Source organism: Vollenhovia emeryi, unplaced genomic scaffold (assembly GCF_000949405.1).
Source record: "Vollenhovia emeryi isolate VEMERY1.0 unplaced genomic scaffold, V.emery_V1.0 DF939219.1, whole genome shotgun sequence".
In the NCBI taxonomy this organism is placed as follows: Eukaryota; Metazoa; Arthropoda; class Insecta; order Hymenoptera; family Formicidae; genus Vollenhovia; species Vollenhovia emeryi.
Genome location: NW_011967147.1, coordinates 687,476 through 708,434, shown reverse-complemented (window position 1 = coordinate 708,434; position 20,959 = coordinate 687,476). Strand labels below are relative to the sequence as shown.

General features: G+C 33.7%; 1 protein-coding gene across 5 annotated transcripts in view; it reads left to right on the top strand.

Annotated features, from left to right (window-relative positions):
• The window catches only part of LOC105560851 (potassium voltage-gated channel protein Shal), a 120,587-nt gene that overhangs the window by 24,440 nt on the left and 75,188 nt on the right, over positions 1-20,959 (top strand). For all 5 annotated transcript variants that reach the window (XM_012010329.1, XM_012010332.1, XM_012010333.1 and 2 more), the window contains exon 2: positions 13,795-13,957. In XM_012010329.1, coding sequence (XP_011865719.1) covers positions 13,795-13,957 — 163 coding nt within the window. The remainder of the gene's footprint in view (positions 1-13,794; positions 13,958-20,959) is intronic.

Genomic DNA, 20,959 nt, shown 5'->3' with positions numbered 1-20,959 from the left:
TACGTATTTTATATATTTTTTTGGCGAAATAAAAATAAATTATATAGAAATGCAATAGGTTAAAATTATGTTATGTTAATTTTTCTCTTTAAAATATTTCTTTATCTATCTTTTTTAAAACATTTTTAAAAAGAATTGGTAAGAAGTTACTACATAGCCTTTGGGATGAAATATTAGAGTGTTCTACTTAAAGCTGACCCGCGGGAGCTTGGAGCATTGAAAGTTGAAAAAAGAAATAAAAATGTCTTGCAAACATGCTTTTATTTTGTAATGAACACTCGCACGTCTTACGACTCTAGTGCCACCATCGGTAACAAGTTACTCGTACCTGTAAATTATTTTTATTTACTTCTTTTATTTTCCATAATCCAGCCAGACTTAAGTAGAACGCTTATATGTATTATATAATATGAATTGATAGAAGATAACACAATATTTTAAGTTCTTTTTAATATAAATCTCATAAACAAAAATAAGATATACAAAATATTTTATTGGTAAAGACGTAACATTTTTTAATTTACTTAATTAAAAAACACTAATGATTATTAATTATATTTATTGTTATAATATGTAAATAAGCAATTTTTATTCTATTTATTGGTAATTTGATTTTATGTCGTTTAAACAAAGAGTTTAAGTAATGCTCAATTATAATCGTAAGACATAACAAATTAAATACTCCCATTACTAAGTATTTCTAGTTAAAAATGGTAAATCTTTCGAAAGGTTATTTTGGATCTAAAATGTATATTAAATTATGCGCATATTTATTATCCCAAGAATTATTTGATATCACGAGACACGGTAGTGTCTCGCGCCAAGTATAAGCGTAGCTAGAACCGTGAATAATAGACAGTGCATTTCTTTGAATTAATAATTAATTCTTTCGTTTTGCCGTTCTTGATCTACGGGGGTTGCAATATCTATTTCGATTTTAAATACGAGTTGAATGACTATTGGTATGATTAATTATTTAGATATTGTCTATACTTAATTGTATTACATATAATATTCGTGCATTCATATTATCACTTGATTGACAAGCAACAAATATTATTTGTATCGTAAAGTTTATTTATCTTTCGCGTCAAATCGCGATCACCCGTGGAAATGCACGCATTCACGGAGGAGTGCATCGTCCGTGTAATAATCCTCATTCATAATAGCGCGGCTGCCTGTTCGCGGACGACGAATGAAGTGTGCTATTGTGGCTTCGCGCGTATCACTTAAATTCTTCGGCGTTGACTCCGTCGGGGTATTTGGCATCGCGACGCGCATCTGGTACGGGATTTTGATTAACGACGGCGGCGGCGGTGGCGGCGATTCTCCGCATCCGGAAATAACACTGTGAAAATGAAGTCCGATGCACCAGTCTTGAAATAATCTATTGCGCAGTAAAAAATTGATGAGAATCATGTAATTTTACCCGGGCGGTGAAACTACAGTTTTTTATTCTTCATGTGAAAGGTTGTTGACTAGTTTTCCCAAAGGTAGAGAAATTTATCAAAAGAATTAGTACAAAATCTGTTTCCAGGTAAATTGCAGCACATTTTTTGAGTACTTTATAGTAGTTTCAAGACTCGTTCATTTTTTCAGGCTTACATCGTGCAAAAGAAATTTACATATGTTTTCATTATGATGCGGTTTAAAATGTATCTTTTTTCGTGGAGCATTGTTGTATAGAAATTTGAATTATGTAATTGGATAACTGAGTTAATCGATGAAATAGTTGGAACGGGGAAACTCGCGAAATCATATTGAATTCTCAAGCACTAACTCTGTTCCACTCACATTTTGTCATTGACTACTGAGCTGCTCTTTGGTGATTATTTGGACCGGTAGAATGTGGGTTATTGCATTATCGTTAAAACGTTGTTCGCACAGTAGCGTAACCGATACAGGACCTGGTTTCGCGTTTGCAGCAAAATTTCGCGCGAAATCCGGGCTGATAAGATCATCGTGTTACTGTCAGTCAAGTAATACGATTGATGGATCTTTTAACGTCGTCGCAGATCGATACTAACCTTGATCCAATATTGTTAACACGACACAGAATAATGAAAATTAAAAATGCTCCGCTTTTAGAACGATTTTATTATATAATAAACAAAATTTTTTTATTCAATTTATTAGAAGTATTATTTTTATTGTCAATTTTGATTATTCACAAATATTATATGTTCTTTAAATAATATATACCGAAATGAGTATATTTTAGTACAAATTAAATTGTGAAGACAGCAGAAATTCTCAAGTTCATATACCTATTTAATATAAAAGATTTAAAATTTTACTTGTATTTATATATGGTTTGATTTTTGAGATTTCAAGATAATTAGGATTAAAATCTAGACTATAAATTAAATAAAGTGTACATTAACTTACCACACATGTGTAATATATTGTAACATTATTTCGTTAAAAAAATAACTTTTTTGACAATTTCTGTACATTCAACATGATTAATATTTTAAAATTCAGAGAAAAGCTTACGTCGGGAATGTAATATTAGGAATAATGGTGAATTTAATATCTCGTTACAAATTAATGTTTAAAAACACCTTTATAGTACTCGATTCTGTAATAGAGTTTCAATAACGCCGTTCAATAATATATCGTATCATTTGATCGGAAGAAGTTTTCTTTCCCAAGAAATTATTTATGCTTGAATTACAAACTCTCAAGTTACTGCAGATTTAAATGTCCTTATACTTTCTTCCATGGATTTACCTATACGTGAATATCATATTTCTGTAAAAATTACTATATAAAATTGTTTCTATGGAACAAAGAATGCATTGTTAATATTATTAGCAAAGAATTGACATAAGAATTGACAATATTTCTTTAAGGGGACACAATGATTGTATTGCATTTTGAATGTACTTTACGATGGCAATTGACGGAAATCATGATATCTTTTTGCCAAACTACGATATTAGTTGAGATCCACATTGAATTGAACTTCTCCAAACTTGCAATTAGGGCGTGATAGATCGTCGACATCGATGTTGAAATCGTCTTTCCGTGGCAGACCGCATTACCCGATTAATCAGGAACTCCACATAGCGGAGCTTATGGCACTTTGAAGTTGGGCAACTGGCAGATGGAATTGGGGTGAAGTAGTTTGTATCTTTCCACTCGATTTTTATTCAACTTATATAATCCGAAATATTTTACGTTTAATAAAGTGTGAAGAAAATTTAATATTATTCAAAATTATTACAACTTAAAAAGTTGTTATATTTTAATTATTTTAAAGCATTAAAATTATTACAAGCTATATTAACGTTATTTAAAAATGTTTGTTAGAAACGGAGGATACAATTTTTATAGAGATAACAAATTTTTCCTCCACGCAATATCACAAAATTAGATGAGTAATAATTTCACGATTACTAAAGACGTGATTTCTAAACGATTGCGATTTTTATCTGAATTCATAAAATAAATATTATAACTGGTTGAATTTATAAATTTAAGTTTGCTGTAAAGAAAATTAATTGACACAATTACTTAATACTATAATAAGCTTTTAGGACAATCAATACAATAATAAACGTTACAATGAAAATGCAAAGAAATAATAAACGTTTACACTCGAGTCTTTCAAGTTTTCCAAAAATGGCTGCTATCTTCTTGTTAAAAAAGTCGTTGTCCCATTTAAATGTCTCTCTAGTCAAGAGTTTTCGATCACCTCTCTCGACTTACATCTTGCTATTGCTAAGAGCAAATCGTTATTATATTCACTGCCCTGAAATTGGCATATTGCTATCGATTAGCTTTGGAGGACGTCTCATCGCGAATCCGGTTTTCCTTCCGTTCGCCGTTTGTGAACGTTGGAATAATCTTTATGGAGGCACAGGTGTGCATTCACGTACTCAGGTCGCCTAGATCCGTTGCTAAATCCGCTTGTCCGTACAAGCAGACAGGTGCCAGCCGATCTCGAGCCAATCCACTCTTCCATCTCCGTATCCCTTGCCGTGTTTCTGTCACCTTCTCGTAGGCCGAATAAATATATACGAAGGTGCCATGGGACGAATGGGTTTAAATTGAGGCAAATGTAGAATTACGCTTTTACGATTGTGCCAATTGTTCTCAATCCATTTGTCCACATATTTTGACCTGAAAATACATTCCTATAAAATTATGGTATCAATTTTCCTATGGTATCTCTAATCATAAAGTTATTATTTATATATACTCCGTTTCTTACAAGAAAAACAAGTTTTATTCTTACAATATTGACATTAGAGTGAAAAAAGAAGAAATCGTAGATGTACGGCAATTTCGAACTTAATCATGTTGTAAGAGAAGATTGCTGGGATATCTCGAAAGAGAACTAGATTTTAGTTGAATCAAGGTTTTTAATTAAACCACTCTATACTGTTAAATCCGCTCTCTTACTTATATTATAGAAAAAGTCCGCAAATATACGGGATCTTGCATTTTCTGCTGATATGATTATTTCTTACAAGATACAAATTGCTAAAATTTTTGTGTACAGGAGCTTCTCTTAGACTTCATTATTTTATAAAGAAAAGTTATACACATACATGAAAGATGAAAAATAAATTATTATTTCGAGTTAAATTCAAATATATTCTTTCTATACTTGAAAATATATACTATCCTAGATCTCTAAAACCCTTTTCTTTCTCTTATTAATAAACAAACCATGTTATCTAACAATCTTTATGCATGTTAAAAATATATGCGGGCTTTAGGAAAATTCTATTCCATGAGAGAGTTCTGACCTTCTACAGCATATCTTACATATCGATTAATTCAGAGACAATTACGAGTTCAGGTCAGTCGAGCTTTATTCCGCACGGTTGATTCGTAAATAGCAAAGTTCTCTTTTCTGGGCAGAATTTCTCGCCGTTTCTGGGACACTCTGTATATCGATTAATTCAGAAATAGCTGCAAGTGCGCTTAAAACGCTCGACTATCAGTATTCTTCTTCGTGACAACGCAATTCTCATCTGTCGAGGTATTTGTATCGCTGTGTCGGCAATATTTCTTTTAATTATTGAACAGTATTATCTGCAATAGTGCCAGAAATAAATTCATACAATCATGCATAATTATAGTAATCTCCAATGCTGTTATTACTGTCATTTATACATACATAATACATTATCTGTATGTGTAGATAATTTAAATGACTCTAAATTATCTAATGTTAGTTGAATTTTACCCATTTTCATTATTATAACAAGCGTTGTATGGTTTATCTATACGACTAATTAACGGTCGCTGACGATTCATAAGTAGCGAGATTTCTTGTCATAACAGTCGATCACCGGTCGAATCGTCATATTCGTCTTCGTCTACGCCTTCGTCGTTTAAGTTATTACGACGGACGCGTCTCATGACTCGGGGCGAGAATGCACTTTATTTTCAGACAAGGCGCGCGAACACTTCGCGGCCAATGTGGAAAGCCGGTGGTTCGTCTTTTAATAGCACGTTGCATCTTGGTAACGACGGGCCGCCGTCCGCGGAGCTTACCTGATATACCGGGTGCCCCGAAAATGTCGTTTGCTTTGACGAAGATATAGTGTCGGTCGGACGGCGATGCGATGTTGCGGCCGATCGTTTTGTTGTAAATATAGATTCGTTTGTTTGCCATCAAGTCAACCAGTTGTTGACTGGTATTTATTAGGGTTTACACACGGTAGTCGAATTGTGTGCAAATGCGTCTCTTTGTGCCAACGAAACAGCCATCGATAATTCGCGTTAGGATCTCGGTTGCATTTCGAAGCAGCTCGTCAGTGATAGTCGCATGTAAAAATTTATTTATTTCTGCAGTAATTTGCGATTTTATTTATCTTGTTTGTAAAATGTAATTCTTATGTTATGCATTTGCGTTACATTAGATTTCCACTTTTGTTTCAGCCTGTGACATAAATTCACAATGAAAATGTAAAATCTATAGGATTTGTAGAAGTTTATCGTTTGATATAGAAGAATGAGAAAGAAAGATATAATCTACACATAACTTATACTAAATTTATTCTTAAATAAATACATGTCAGTCACTTATTTTTACATATTAGAAATTATAAATGATCGATGGTAATTAAGAATTATTATCAAATAATTATTATAAATCATAAAATAGAAAGAAAAGGGAAGGCAGTAAGAGCCGACGCAGAATGTTAGATGCGGAATACAAAAGTATAATGTATAAAAACATTTATACTGGTCAAACGTTTTCGATCAACTCATGTGATCCTTTTCAATGACATACAAATAAAATAATTACTCGCATCACAACGTTAATTAAAAATAAATTAAGAGTGGAAGCTTGAGATGACAAATAATTATTATAAATCATATATCTTTCTGAAGAATTATATAAATTAAATTATTTCTCCCTTTCTGTTTTTCTTTTTTCTTATTTCACAGATCTTTTCATATTATTTTATAATTTAAATTGTTATAAATGTAAGTCTCAAGTATGTGTCGATTGCTTCTGATTTAAAACCGCTAGCTACAAATATGTAATTATCGATCAGCATTGGGTGGTTTCTGTAAACGGTGACAATGAAGAGCAAACAGTTCTCGTAGCCGATCGATTTCCGCTCTTTCTCTTTCTGTCAAACAATGTCGTTTACTTCGGAAGCAAATACAAATTCATTAAAGCTGGTCAAATGTGTCCACCTCGATATTAACGATCTCGTCGTGTACGAAGAAGAAGAAAACGGTCTTGACTATTTTTACAACGCTCAAAGATATGTAAAATAAAAAAGTGTACCTCTCAATATATATGTATTCAGGTTCAAAAAGCAAAACCATGTTTGGTATTGTCAACTGCTCTTTATTGTGCCTTTTTACGTATAAAGTGGGGCAATTGTATATTCATATGTTGAACCACGTGCGAAAAGACATTTTAAAATACATATATTAACAGTGGATAATAGCAGTTCAATAAATCGATAACATTTTTAAAAAATTTGATATTGGAAATTAAAGTGAATTAAAAAAACTTTGTGAAAAACTCTTAATATACTAATTGCAACATTTATATAAGAACATTTATATTATATATATGTTTATACATAAAACAATTTTAATATTATTTGGCTTGATAAAATTAGGTAAAAGAACAGTTTAGTTGTTAGAATTGCATATATAATTGTAAGGGACTAAATATCATGGTATAAACATGACACTTTTGAAATTTTTTGTTACATACTTTCTTACATCTTTTTTTTTACTTCACGAACGTTGTTTGAAAAAGAAGTGGGTCACTACTAAACAATGGTGCAACGAAAGAAAAGTGTGCGACCATGCGAGGTAGCTACGACGCGATGAGCCGGTGATGCATAGATCTCGTGTTAGAAGCTTTCGCTGTATTCATGATGTATTCATGTCAACGTAAATCATAGGTACGGCATGTTTACGAACGAACGAGTTTTACTAAAAATCCATACTTCAACCAAAATTCGTTTGAGTTTTAAAATTCATTAAAGTATCGGAATTACTAGTATTTTCACTTTCTGCAAAACGTATATGTGATGTTAATCGAGAGGATTATGATTCTGAAATATTTTGTAATGATACACTTATTTTTCAACGATAACGAAAGATATTTAGAAAATTGTTATGATAGCAGTTATTCTTATCATAGTTATTATAATATTTGAAATCGTAACAAGTGACGATCATACATATAGTTAAAAAATATCACAATGTTACAATCACTCTAGCGTAGTGTCACAATTAATCTTAATTGATCTTAATCCTTGGAACAGACCGTTATGAAAATAGCTGGATAAAACCGTTCTCACGTTCTCATGGTAACGTACTTCAGAACCCACCGAGCCGATAAAATATAATATAGTCGTGTAACATTTGTACGTTTTTCGAAGTCTTGGAATATTTTGTCGCGTTGGTAGAATCGTGTTATTGGTTTTGCACAGCTGGAGCTGCGATGTAAGGTCACGTTATTTGCTTGACTCGCAGGTTTTTCTTTGCCAACAAGGTGTTGGAAAATAAAACAACAATTTAATACTTTTTTAACGACGTTAAATGAGTCATTTTGTATCCTGCGGCTTGTGTTCTTTCTTAAACGTTCTTTTCTAATGGTATATTTTCGATATTATAGTTATACAATACGACACGTATAAAAACGTTATCCGAGCTTTAAAGATTTAACAAACGGAGGGAAATTAATTTACGCAGTTCTATAATATTACATTTCTCTCTTATTATATTATAATTATCCTATATTATATTTTTCTGCAAAAAAGAGGCGATTGGTTTTTCTTATAGATTATAAATGAGACCAATAAAAGTGAGTTTCATTAGTGATCTGAACAAGAATTTTATATTTATTAATTACTTCACGCAAATGATTAGAGAAATATTTATCAAATTTTTATTTTCTCTGCATGTTAATATTAAAAATGTTACTGCTTCTTATAGATCGTGTAATTATCAATGTTTCTTATGCACAAGAAAATGAAAGTTTTATTCGACATTTATGTTTTATAAAATTTCATCGAATTATAGTGACGTTGAGTGTATTTAGGATAAAAGTAAATATATAGCCTTTTGAATAATCGCAAATCATCAAATACAATAAATTCATCTATTTCTTTCTTGTACGTATTATTTGCATATAATTTTATATCATTTGGAACATGATTTTTCTTCTAGCTTAACGAAAATATTGAACTTTGCTTTTACTTATTTTTAAGTAAATTAAATGTCAGTGGCTACAGAAATTATCTCCATAGTTAATTTATCTTATACTGTTTTCACTTTGATTACTTTATAAGTTTTACTTGGATGTTTTAAATGAATTTTCCGGTTTTCATATTCAAATACAAGAGTGTAATTGCCCGTCCTTGCCAGTCTCTCTTTCCTCGCAATGTCCTCACGTGGCTACTTGCGTGCATTATAAATGCGCGCGTGACATCGCTATCGTGACGAAACGAGTTAAGGAAGATCGCGAAGACGACAGCAGTTCTGCAGTTTGCATGAACTTTGCTAATTCGCAAAACTTTTGCATTCAGAAGATACCTGTTGTGATGGAGGTTTTATCTTCGTTCAACAAGAACACCTCTTGCGAATTAAAGTCTGTTATAACATATGAATTAATTGCAAGAATATTTCTTTTTCATGGCAATGTTTTTAAATTTGTATAAAAACTTTTTTAAATCTCTATATAATCAGCTAAAGATTTAAATTGGTATATTAGCCGAGAAATTCTACGAGAGAGAACGCGAAAGAAAAGGAAAAGAGAGCTCGTATAAAAGTTTTATCACGCTTATTTAAGCTTGAATTAACTTCAAAATTTGATTAATCTTTTAGATGTGAATGCTAGATATTTTATTACTTTTCTTTTATTTACAGAGTTTTTTGTCAATCTAGATTGGAGCTTCTCTCTGTTTTCAGCAGTGATTAAACTCCAGTAGTTTGGAAGTTAGAGTTCATCACGAAATTATTTTGACAAATTAAACTTTAGAGATATATAAATTGAAGACAATACGTTATACATATATATAATTTCATTAACGTTTACTTAATTTCAAACGGTTTTTGAGCAGTATGCTAATCTGAGCATTAGATATGAAAGTATTTAAAACTGAATGATTATTGGGAAAATCAATTTTGAATTGTTACAAATGAAATTGAGTAAATTGTGTATCAATGATAGATTTATAAAACATATGTGTAGATTACATTTTATTTTATTTTTACCGTGTTGTAACTTGTCCGCGTGTTACGTCCATTAATTTTCGGTTTGTATAGAAAACACTTGTGAAGTCTCGGTTTGATCGCTTAATAGGTTAATCTCATAATTTTTAAACGTAAAAGTAAAGTTTTTGTCTATTTACAATTGCGTTTGCGATTTACTACGGATTCAACCTGGTCTCTATGAAATCCAACTTAGTCCCAGGTAGTTGCTCGGCGACCGCCCAAGGCGCGCTTGTCTATAAATAGATCACTAAATCCTACGTTTTCGACGGTTCTAAACTCGCTACCGTCGCGTGTCCCGGCTACATTGACAAGTAAGAAAAATCAGTCTCTATCGGCTCGACCCGAGAGCGTTTGCCTTGAACTCATGCAATTTCTAATTCCTAGCGCTCGATATTTGTCTATTTTGAGCGTACGATATTGTTGTAGAGCGAAACAAGCCAATAATTGTGCTTTATAACAAATTGATCTATTTTTAGAATATGTAAATAACTTATTAACTTTCAAATTTTTGTGATCATCTCGGTATAAACTCTCGAATACATAACGGAGTGTCATAATTTGTACAATACAGATTTTTTAAATTAAATTGAATATTTACTTATATTGTGTGCACAATGCGTATTAAGGAATTAAACTTGTTTCTACATTTTTACTTAATAACAAAAGGTTTGCAATGAAAAATTTATTGCGATATACAGCCACTTTTTTTATAATAAAGAACAGTAACATCTACTATTTTTTATATCATCATATTCAATCTGACATTACCGTTTTGTTGAATAACAGCATTTATTCTTAGGCTTAACTAATGCTTTAATTATTTTTAATCGTTTATACCTCGCTTGTTTACTGAGAAACAGATTTACCCGTGTGGAAGATACTCCCCACGGAACGTAGTCGTGTAAGGAAAAAAAATGATTCGATCAATGACTAACTAGCGTGAGAAATTGTTAATTAAATAAAAGGTGCGAGAAAGGAGGAAGATCGATAACACGCAGCATATCACGTGCGCGAAAGACGATAGGACGAGCATCAGGTGAGATCCCGCTAGGACGAGTTTCATGGTCGCTGTAAAAGTCCGTGGGAAACGTAAATCAGGGTCGAGAAACGGGCCCGGGGGGCCATGGGGCGCGGGAAAATTATTGCCGGCCGGGAAAACTGAGCTCGGGCGAAAGTTCGCGTGACCTGCGATTCCAGGTCGACTTTCACTTTTTTTTGTATGGGTGCTTTTCATAGAAAAATATTGTTTACGTTATGCGACAAGAGAAATTCATAAATTAACAATGTGTGATTGGCAAACTAATATAACATGATACTAAACTAATATACGTACATAGACTACTGAACTTAGCACGTAGAAGATTTCTTCTTAAGTAAAGAAATTTTATTTATTTAATCTATTGTAGTTTCTTAAGGGTTATGCTTAGTAGATGTGTGTGTGTGTGTGTGTGTCGCTGATAAGAAATTGTAAAATTTAAATAATATAAATTACAATAAAGAAAATTTAGATCTTAGAATTTCCACAACTTAAATTGAAGAATCTTAGAATTTTTTAACATAGATAATCTCTCTCTTTTTTGCTTTTCTTATCTCTGTAATATTACAATTAAAACAATCTGAACTGTTTGGAATCTGTGAAATCTATGGAGTCGATAATTTGAGAATATTGTTTAATAAATTTTCTAGTACTTTTAAATTGAATTAGCAAGAATACATTTTATTATTACACAGTGTGTTTTATGCATACGTATTTTTTTCCTAATAATCTAAGATATATGCGGAATTGAGTGATCGATCATTTCTAAGAAAACATTTTTTTCTCAGACTCGTCGTTTGCAGAATAGAGCTTGCCTTTACTCTTGCTCCCTTCGGCACGAGCCGAAATTGTGTGTGGCCCTCGAAATTCGTTGGAGAAAGGAACGATCTGTAGCTGTCGAGTGCGATCCATTACACTTCATTTTATCCCCCGGCTCCATCGGCGCTCTCTCTTTTCCGCACGCGCTTTCTTTTGATCTCTCGAGTGAGGCATGTCGGCGGAATAAACGATTGCCATTGTACGCAGTATAATGTAGTTTCTGGTTTCCCCGGTACTAATGCGACACTCTTTTCATACTAATTTTTGTGGTGAGCATTAAGTACCGACATCCCCCTTTTTCCCGAAATTTTTGAATATTTGAAGAATACCATTTAGTATTTTTAATATAAATTTTAATATGTGAGACTTTTCAGAGTAAATTTCATGCATGATAGAACATTTGCATGCAACTCGTTTTATCTATAAACCCTTTGATTAATTTTGATTTTGATATTTTATAACAATTCAAGAGTGCCATTTCTCTCTAGAACGGTAAGAAGGTACACTTGGATATTCATAATTTTGTAATCAGTTCATCGAGATTTTTATTGGATACCAAACATGACCATAAAAAAAATTGGGCTTCTATGTTGGGCCACTTTGATGGTATTCGTAAATGGTATTCTAAAAAGAATGAATAGTTGAAGATTTCTTACGAATTTGCCCCCTGCTGACGAGCATCTTTTTATACCTCAATAACTTCTCATACGCGAAATATTTCCGCCTGACGTTTCCAAATGTTGCCTCATCCTTTTACGCCGACTACTATATATTTCGCAATTCATCGCGTACGTCAGCGTTTCCCGCTGGTTTCATCTACAACGTACATCCTCCGTTCAAACAGAACGAAACCTGCAGGTGCGACAGATGGTGACGCGTGAGTTCAAGCGAGAATGCGATAATGGAAAGATTTGCGGGAGACAATGGTATCTTTAAAGGAAACCGTGCGATTGACAGGGAAATATTTTCCGCAGTTACTTGAAAATACGATTTCAATTTATATTTGACACTGGGTGATTAATAATTTTCTGCGAATATCATTTTTCATTTCTATTAAATTTCGGGAAATATTTAGGTAATAAAAGTTTTTATGATCCAGCCATCCCAATAGTAAACTTTACTAAAAGAGAGAAGTAATGTAGATTCCAATTGTAACGGAATGCAAATGTTCAAGCGCGTTACGAAAGAAAGTTAAAGGACTGACCGCGTATTTGCACGGTTCACGTATTCACGCTTCATATACACTAAATACATAAGGAGGCTGGACTGGGAAATTTACCCTTGCGGGAAATGGTCGATCACGTAGCTGGACACGTGTAGCCGCGAAAAAGTTTTACGGGTGGACATTCGCGGGACTGAGAAACGAGGACGAACGTATCTTTTACGGCTGAATTCTTCAAGTACGCTGTGAATTATCCAGACTCTCCCGTTTCCCTCGATGCGTGCTCCCGCGGGCGACAACGTCGAGAATGCATAATTCCATCGTACCTTCTGAACATTTGGCCGGATCGTTTGTCTAAGCTGCCACTGTTTTGTGTCGTCAACAATGCTCACAACAATGTTTCGCGAATGAATTTCTGTTGCGCGAAGCGCGACACTCGCCCGGAATTATTATGTAGTGTCTCGAAATGAAACTGATCCTACGAGTTTGGGCACCTTTGAACTGTGAAATGTATTGGATCGTAGAATATTCTGGGACTCGTAAACTTTGGAGTTAAGCACTCTGGAAACAGTGACTATCGGAATCCCTAACTCCTAATATTTGCAAATTGGAAACCGTAACGTTTTAGCATCTTGAAATCGTATATTTTGGAATTCTTGGAGAGTTGTCTTGTCAATTTCTTTCGATTTTTTTGCAAAGTTTTTTTATTCACAATATAATTATACTAACTGCACAATATAATTACACCAACACTTATTGTTAGAATATAAGAACTGATTATATTCGAGAGTTTATAAACTTTATAATCTCTAGATTTGAGAATATAAACTATATTACATGGTTGTAACTCGAGATATTCGAATATCTCATTTTTGTCAAATATATGAAATTTTCTAACTGTTCTGACACTCGTGAAGAAAAATACATGCAAAAAGGATAAATCATTTAGAACTTTGTATTTATCTTTTAATAGTAATCTTCACATCACGACATTTGTGGAATAACATCTTGTACGAGTCATGGAACTGTTGCTTCAACAAATATTTTCTGTTTGTTTCAGCTACGGTGACATGGTACCGAAAACGATTGCGGGAAAGATCGTCGGGGGTGTATGCTCCTTGAGCGGTGTCCTAGTGATCGCTTTACCGGTACCTGTAATCGTTAGTAACTTCAGCAGAATATATCATCAAAACCAACGTGCTGACAAGCGGAAGGCGCAAAGGGTGAGTGCAAGATACTTGATACGGAAAAAAACATTTAGCTGCTGTAGCTAAAACTTGGTAAAATAGGGACAGCAAACCGTTTGCTGTCGTAGCAAAATATTGAGCTATCACAACTAAAAATATTAGCTGTCCCTATTTTACCAAGTTTTAGCTACAGCAGCTAAATGTTTTTTTCCGTGTGACAGATATATTGTATTAATCTTTATTAAGTTTAATAAGAGAACGTTTTTTTGCAACGTAAATTTTAGAGCCAAAGATAATTGACAGAACTTGAGTGATCTTTCAATTTTAAACGAAACTTTGAACTAACGTGATTTTAATTTGAGAAGCGCACTTATTAAGACATCACGGAAAAAAAAATTAGCTGCTGTAGCTAAATAACTTAGCAAAAAATGGACAGCTAATATTTTTAGTTGTGATAGCTAAAATTTTTGCTACGACAGCAAACGGGTTTGCTGTCGTAGCAAAAATTTTAGCTATCACAACTAAAAATATTAGCTGTCCATTTTTTGCTAAGTTATTTAGCTACAGCAGCTAATTTTTTTTTTCCGTGATCGAATATTAAGATTCGACAAGTTCCGTGAAATAGAAGAAAGGCCGATTCTATATTTCACACGAAATGAACTGGAATAGTATAATAGAAACAATTTGTAACAGAAGGAATCTATCGTATGAGGTCAATATCACACGACTCTGTATTAATTTAATACGTCTTGTAAATCTTACGATATGTCGATATGTATGCATTACAATTTTATGCGGGATGCCTCTTGAAATGTTATCGCCTCTTTTTCATGTGTACGATGCGCATCTACAAATAGCCTCGTCACTATTCGCGCGATCGAGTGTACATTTTATTCTGGTACAATGGTTATCGATACTTCTGGATGCTGTCTTCGGACTAGAAAACTCGCTTCGCTAGCTCAAGGCTGCTCTGTAACAGAGTCGCGAGCGAGGCAGAGCAACAGTTTTTCTCCCGTTGTTTCGTCATGTCGCGTGGCTGCTCCTACAACAATTGGGAGTATTAATAAAAAATACTTTCTAGTATGAAACGCATCATGAAATAATGTCCGATACGCGATATAATATTTGTGTAGAGAGAAAGGAATGTTCTGCTAAATTTATTTATCGTTCTTATTGTTACTTTATACTTCTTTGTATCTATTACTGCTGAGAAGAATTATTTCGTGTTAAAATTTTGATGTCCATGCATGACGTGTGCCAAACAGCACGATTTATGCTCCTAAACCTTTTTGTAAAGCGGAGAGATAAAATAGAGCGATCTTAAATGTAGGAATTTGCAACTCACTATGAGTTGATTTTCATGCAACATTATCGAAGATGACTGGCTGCGAACAGAGCATATAAATTTCGCGGTCGTCATTCTCGAAGGTGAGGAGCTCTCCCGTCGCCATTTTCGTATCCTCCCAATATCGACGTTTCGAAGATATTTCTTCCATTATAGGGAGGAAGTGGTGGTCCCAGTCGGGTCGCAGTCGATGACACGTTAGCTCGTTTCGCGTCGTCGTTTCCAGAAGTCGGACGATTTATTCTCACCCACATGTAGCTTGTAACTTCGTACCCGTGGCACAGTTACGACCATTTAACCGAACATTTCACAAACTGATGTCATCAAGAAAAGAAAACAAGTTATCCCTTCCGATAAAGAACTTAGAACTCTTTGTATTCTTTATCTTCGTGATTATCTTCTCGAGCTTTATATTCTCCAAAAGTTAAAACAGAATTAAAGTATGTATTTTTATTCAAAACTAACACAACAATTTGCGCTAGCACCATTAAAATATTAAAGCATAGGAGAGAAAAGAGAGAGGGGGGGGGGGGATTTCTTTATAAGTTTAATTTGGAATAAATTAAGTATTATATATTTTCAAAAATTCTGCATTTGCAATTAATGCCACATTAAAGAAATTGTCAAAGTATTGTCTAAATAATTCGATTCTTCTTTCGCATCGAAAAGAAGCAACCTTTTCAGATCTTCTTCTCTTATAGTATCACGATGAAATAGGGACAGTCGTTCTCACACATTCGCTTCGCTCCTGTGACACGATTACCATTTTTAGCGTCGACATTTCGGCAGCGTATCGATCGATCCGTAAAAAGAATTCCGGCCGAATTCGTCTCGAAAAATAGGGAGAGAAGAAAGGGCAAAAAAATCACCGCCTCGAATATCTTCTCGCGAGACGCTGCGTCTAGCACTTGGTATCTTCTCACGCAGAATATCATCCGCCGCGTGATATGTATTTTTACGAGAACTCGCGGGCGAATGTGCGAATAAGATTTATTCCGAAAGGTGGGAGTGATCTTTTAAATCTCTCCCGCGCGAATGGACGATTTATTGTCGCACGTGTACGCTTATGCGTCTACTTTGCTCACGCCGGTATACTTGCGACGATTTAAGGAGACATCGACGACTCGTCCGGATCGATCTCGAGAAGAGAGATGGAGTCGCACTTAGCTGAAGGAAGAAGTCAGCTGCGCTCCCTTAAATCTTCTCTGTACGCTCGATTTCGCGAAAATGCACCATGTTGCGAGTAAAAGGGATTTACGTTGCAGTTATAAATCGAACGATATAATTCACTCTAACTCGCGAAATTGTACTGTCGAGCGAAACTTTTTCAGGACGCAATTTCCAGAAAATTAAGAAATTAACTTTTGACCAGATGTTACAGAGAGATTCGTAGATTGATGTATATTTTATATTATTTATTATGTTGGTATTTTTTGTGTCTCGAAAATGTCCTATTTGGTTAATATTACTTGTCCCGTTATTTATTACGAAAATTTAGTCGCAATCTTTCAAACATTGAATTTAATGAACGTAGATTTAAAGAAATAATGTTTTATTAATTTATAAGTTTTTATATGTCTATAAAAATCGCAGACGGTAGAAGCATTAATTTTTTTTAGGAAACTAGCACACACAGCGCGCGCTTTTACGGTCTTTACTTTTTCTCCTGTACATATATATAACAAATAATTATATAAAAAGAAATATAAATTTTTAAATTTATTTTAAAAAATTTATTTTCTATATTCTCGTGTTTAGTTACACAAAATATTACTCTGAACTTTATAGATTCAAAGATATTTAAGGTGTCAATTGTTATTAACCCACCCTGTATATTCATACGTATAAATATGTATATATGTATACTCGTATATGTATATAAATAAATCATACAAAAAGAGATGATTTTTATATTAAAAAGTATAAAATAGGTAAATAAATGAAGGTGTAAATTTAAGATTTATAAGAATTAAATATATAAAAGTATATGTATAAATAATATATTGTATAAATTAAAAGTAGAAAGGACGTACACTGTCGAATCCTCTAGTTGAATTGATTCAAGCATTTTATAAACCAATAAGTATGTAAAAGGGAAAAATATTTTTCAATAATTTAATAAACACCATTATGGTCCGAGCAAGGTGTAGGTCGCTCCATATTTTTAATTATGAAGAAAAAATAAATTAAAAATTTATGTTTTTAAATTTATTATCTTATAATCTCATGTCTTAGTTACTTTCTTCTAGTACTTCTTTATAAACATAATTTTTTACTTTATTAGATAATCTATCATTACCTAAATATACAATACTTTCAATGAATCCCAAGAACGAATTCGTGAAAACTCAACATACGGTTGTCCATGATTAAATACATCTTTACGAAGATCCGATGACCGAAAACATATCTACAATTTCGAAATTATTTAGTTTTGCGTGAAGAGGTACAGTGTCTCAGTATTGCGATCAATTTGAGCGACACGTTGTAAGAATCCAATTACGTTTTACATCACGGAATTGTTTACCTAATATGTGGAAGTTTAGGGAAACATCTATTCACTTCAACGATTAATAGCGTGGGCACTCTATAACTTGTTTAATGGAATGGGTTTTTTGTGACTTGCTGTGTGTGCTAGTCCCTTTCTAAAAAAGAGATGTTACCAGCGCGAATGTTAATATCGAACAGTTTAGGCCTCTTTTCCGCGATGCCGATTGGTTTTCTCGAAGCACGGTGTGATTCACTTCTCTTTTAGATTCGTGTCATGTTTCAACTCGCATGCGAATTTTGACAGTTGTGCAAAAATATACTTAAAGAAAGTTAGAGACTAAACAAAAAGTTAAAGAAGATTAAGTTAAAGTTAAACATTTAATTGAGTGAAGAAGAATGAAAGAAAGTCTCATTCTTTTGATGAAATACAACGATAACTAATCTTCTTTTTAAAAAGGTATGTAAGACGAATTATTAACGCTGTTCCGCGATGCTGATTTTCTCGCTTGGCTTTGTAGTGCGAGTAGCTGTCAGTGCGAAAATCATGTAATATGTATTTTGACAGAGTGTCAACGTCAGATTACGTCTTCTTCACATGAAAAAAATCTTAATGTGTGAAGAAAATCACGAATAAATATAAATTAAAACCAAATAGCGCGCGCAATGCTATTTCCAATAAAGTATTTAATACCAATTTATATTATTATTAAAGTAAATAATTCGATAATTTCAATGATTTTTATTGACCGCAACTGGCGATTAAAATTCTTATTGCGAAAAATATTACCCCAACCAGGATTTTTAGCAATAAGAATTTTAATCGCCAGTTGCGGTCAATAAAAATCATTGATGTTGTTAATTACCACTGGCAACTTTTAAGAATATTCTTACTAATTCGATAATTTTTGCCCATAATAAATGAAGATTTGCAATTTAGTAATATACATTTGTATACACCAACTATTGAGGAAATATCTCTAATCTTAGTAATTAGAATTTAAGTAACAACGATTTTTGTTTCGAAACATTTTCTCGATTGAACAGAATTAATCGTTAATTTAATCAATACCAATAAGTCCGCGGAATAATACGCAAAACGTAGCAACAGTCACGGAACAAAGTAATGTACCTACAATAAAATATTAAGTACGGAATTTTCCATTGCGTAGACAGGCCAACGAATTCTCAACGTTTTTTTGTTGTTTTTCACTCGGCGCGGTGACGTACGATGTTTTTGCGTGCCATCGTGCCACCTGAAGGTCGCCGCGCTCTCATTCGCTCGCCGAACGTCGAGCCGGCAAGCAGTGGCGAGAGTCGCTCCGTGCGTGCCATTAATTTTGCGTTATCGGTTTCCAAGACTCAATCGCGACGAATGTAGGGATAAAACGCTATCGATTTGTACACCTTTATCAGTAACGAGTAACGTTCCTCGATTATTAAGTTCCTACAACTTGTAATAAGAAACGAATTGCGTGTTGATACATAGGTATTTCACGAGACTAACTCATCTAAAATATGAATGTGAACCGTGGTACTTTGTCGCGGTTACATCACGTTTACGCACCGCGCTTTTAATTATCTATCGATTTCGTGTAATCCGTTCTATTTTCGGGAAAAGAGAGAAACTTGTGCGTGAAATTTGTGTGTGATTTCGGCGTTCGCGCTGTAATTTTTCGCTCTGTCGTTTTTCAATATTTCGTGCGTTTCGCGGTATCTCACATCGCGTACGGGAGTGCCGAAATTTCGCGCGATCGATGATTTTCGCGAGTTAGTGTTGTGTGAGTGCAACAAGGAAATCTGAGAGGAGGAGGAGGAGGCCGAGGAGGCATCGGGCAACAGCGGAGAAATCGGTGAGGTGAGTATCTTACATTTTTATGTTATTTGCTACTTGTGCAAAATAAAGCATCTATTCTGTGTTTTTATTTTATTTATTCAAATGATTCGAACGAGGATTCGAATAAGTGTTAGAGACAAAATCATACGTATAAAATTTTGTGAGTTTATATTTAAAAGGTAGACTTTTTCAGTATTCTATATAATTATTTTAATAAATACCTATTTTTTAAATATAAAATATAAAGTATATGTAATACAATCATTTCGATTTTATATAATTAGTCTGTAATAATCATATACATATTTGTATTTTTACAGTTTAACATACACAGTTGACGATGTACAACTTTGCTGTTGCGTATCAGTGAGTGACAAATTATTTTTTATTTTAAAGTGACATTGCGCATACAATTACTTCTTTACATGTATACAAATTCTTAAAAATATACAATGCTCGACCACAAACTGCGCGCGCGAAGCGCGCGTTTTGTCATTTCTAGTACTTTTTAAATAATAAGCGATTATATTTCACAATTGATGCCTGAGATTTCGCGTGCTCAGGCACGGCGAAATGGCAAGTGATAAAATTGTTCCTATGAATGTCGCCCTTTTTATGAATTTTGCTTATCGCATAAATTTTAATAACATCATCGCTATACGTTTCCCCGCTTCTCTACGCATTGCATTAGTATCTTCTCTTCACGAATAACGGACGCACGAGCTTAACACATCTTAAAAATAATTCAAGTAAAAATTCGCAACATATTGTAACTTCAAAGTGTTGCAGCTGTCAAAGTGGTCGATCAATATCAGTTGCCATGAAGGTTGTTACTATTATGCTTAAAAAAGCTACATTTATAGAAAAACGCGATTTCGAAACAACCTACCAACCAATCGGCATCGCGGAAAAGCGGCAACAATACCGCGCGATCGAGCGCGCACTTCGCGGTCAAAATTACTTTTTTCATTAGGGAAGGGAGGGAATAGGGATTAGCTATGAGGTGGAACGCAATGTGATACGAGAATACGAGAACATTATAAATGGGACAATTAGGTTGCGTTATTTTATAATTCGGAAATCTATAAAAGATTAACATCTTTATTTTATCTATAGAATATTATAATTTGATTCTCTTTTCTCTCTCTCTCTCTCTCTCTCTCTCTCTCTCTCTCTCTCTCTCTCTCTCTCTCTCTCTCTCTCTCTCTCTATCTATCTCTTGTTTTCTGTTTTTAATTTTAGTTTATTTTGTAATTTTTCGAATTGGTTCATGCGGAATTGCGAAGTTCCGGATCACTCGGTTTCGCGAAGGTCGACTCGCCGATGCCGCGCAGATCTGCATTGCAGATGCAGCCGCATCTACATATGC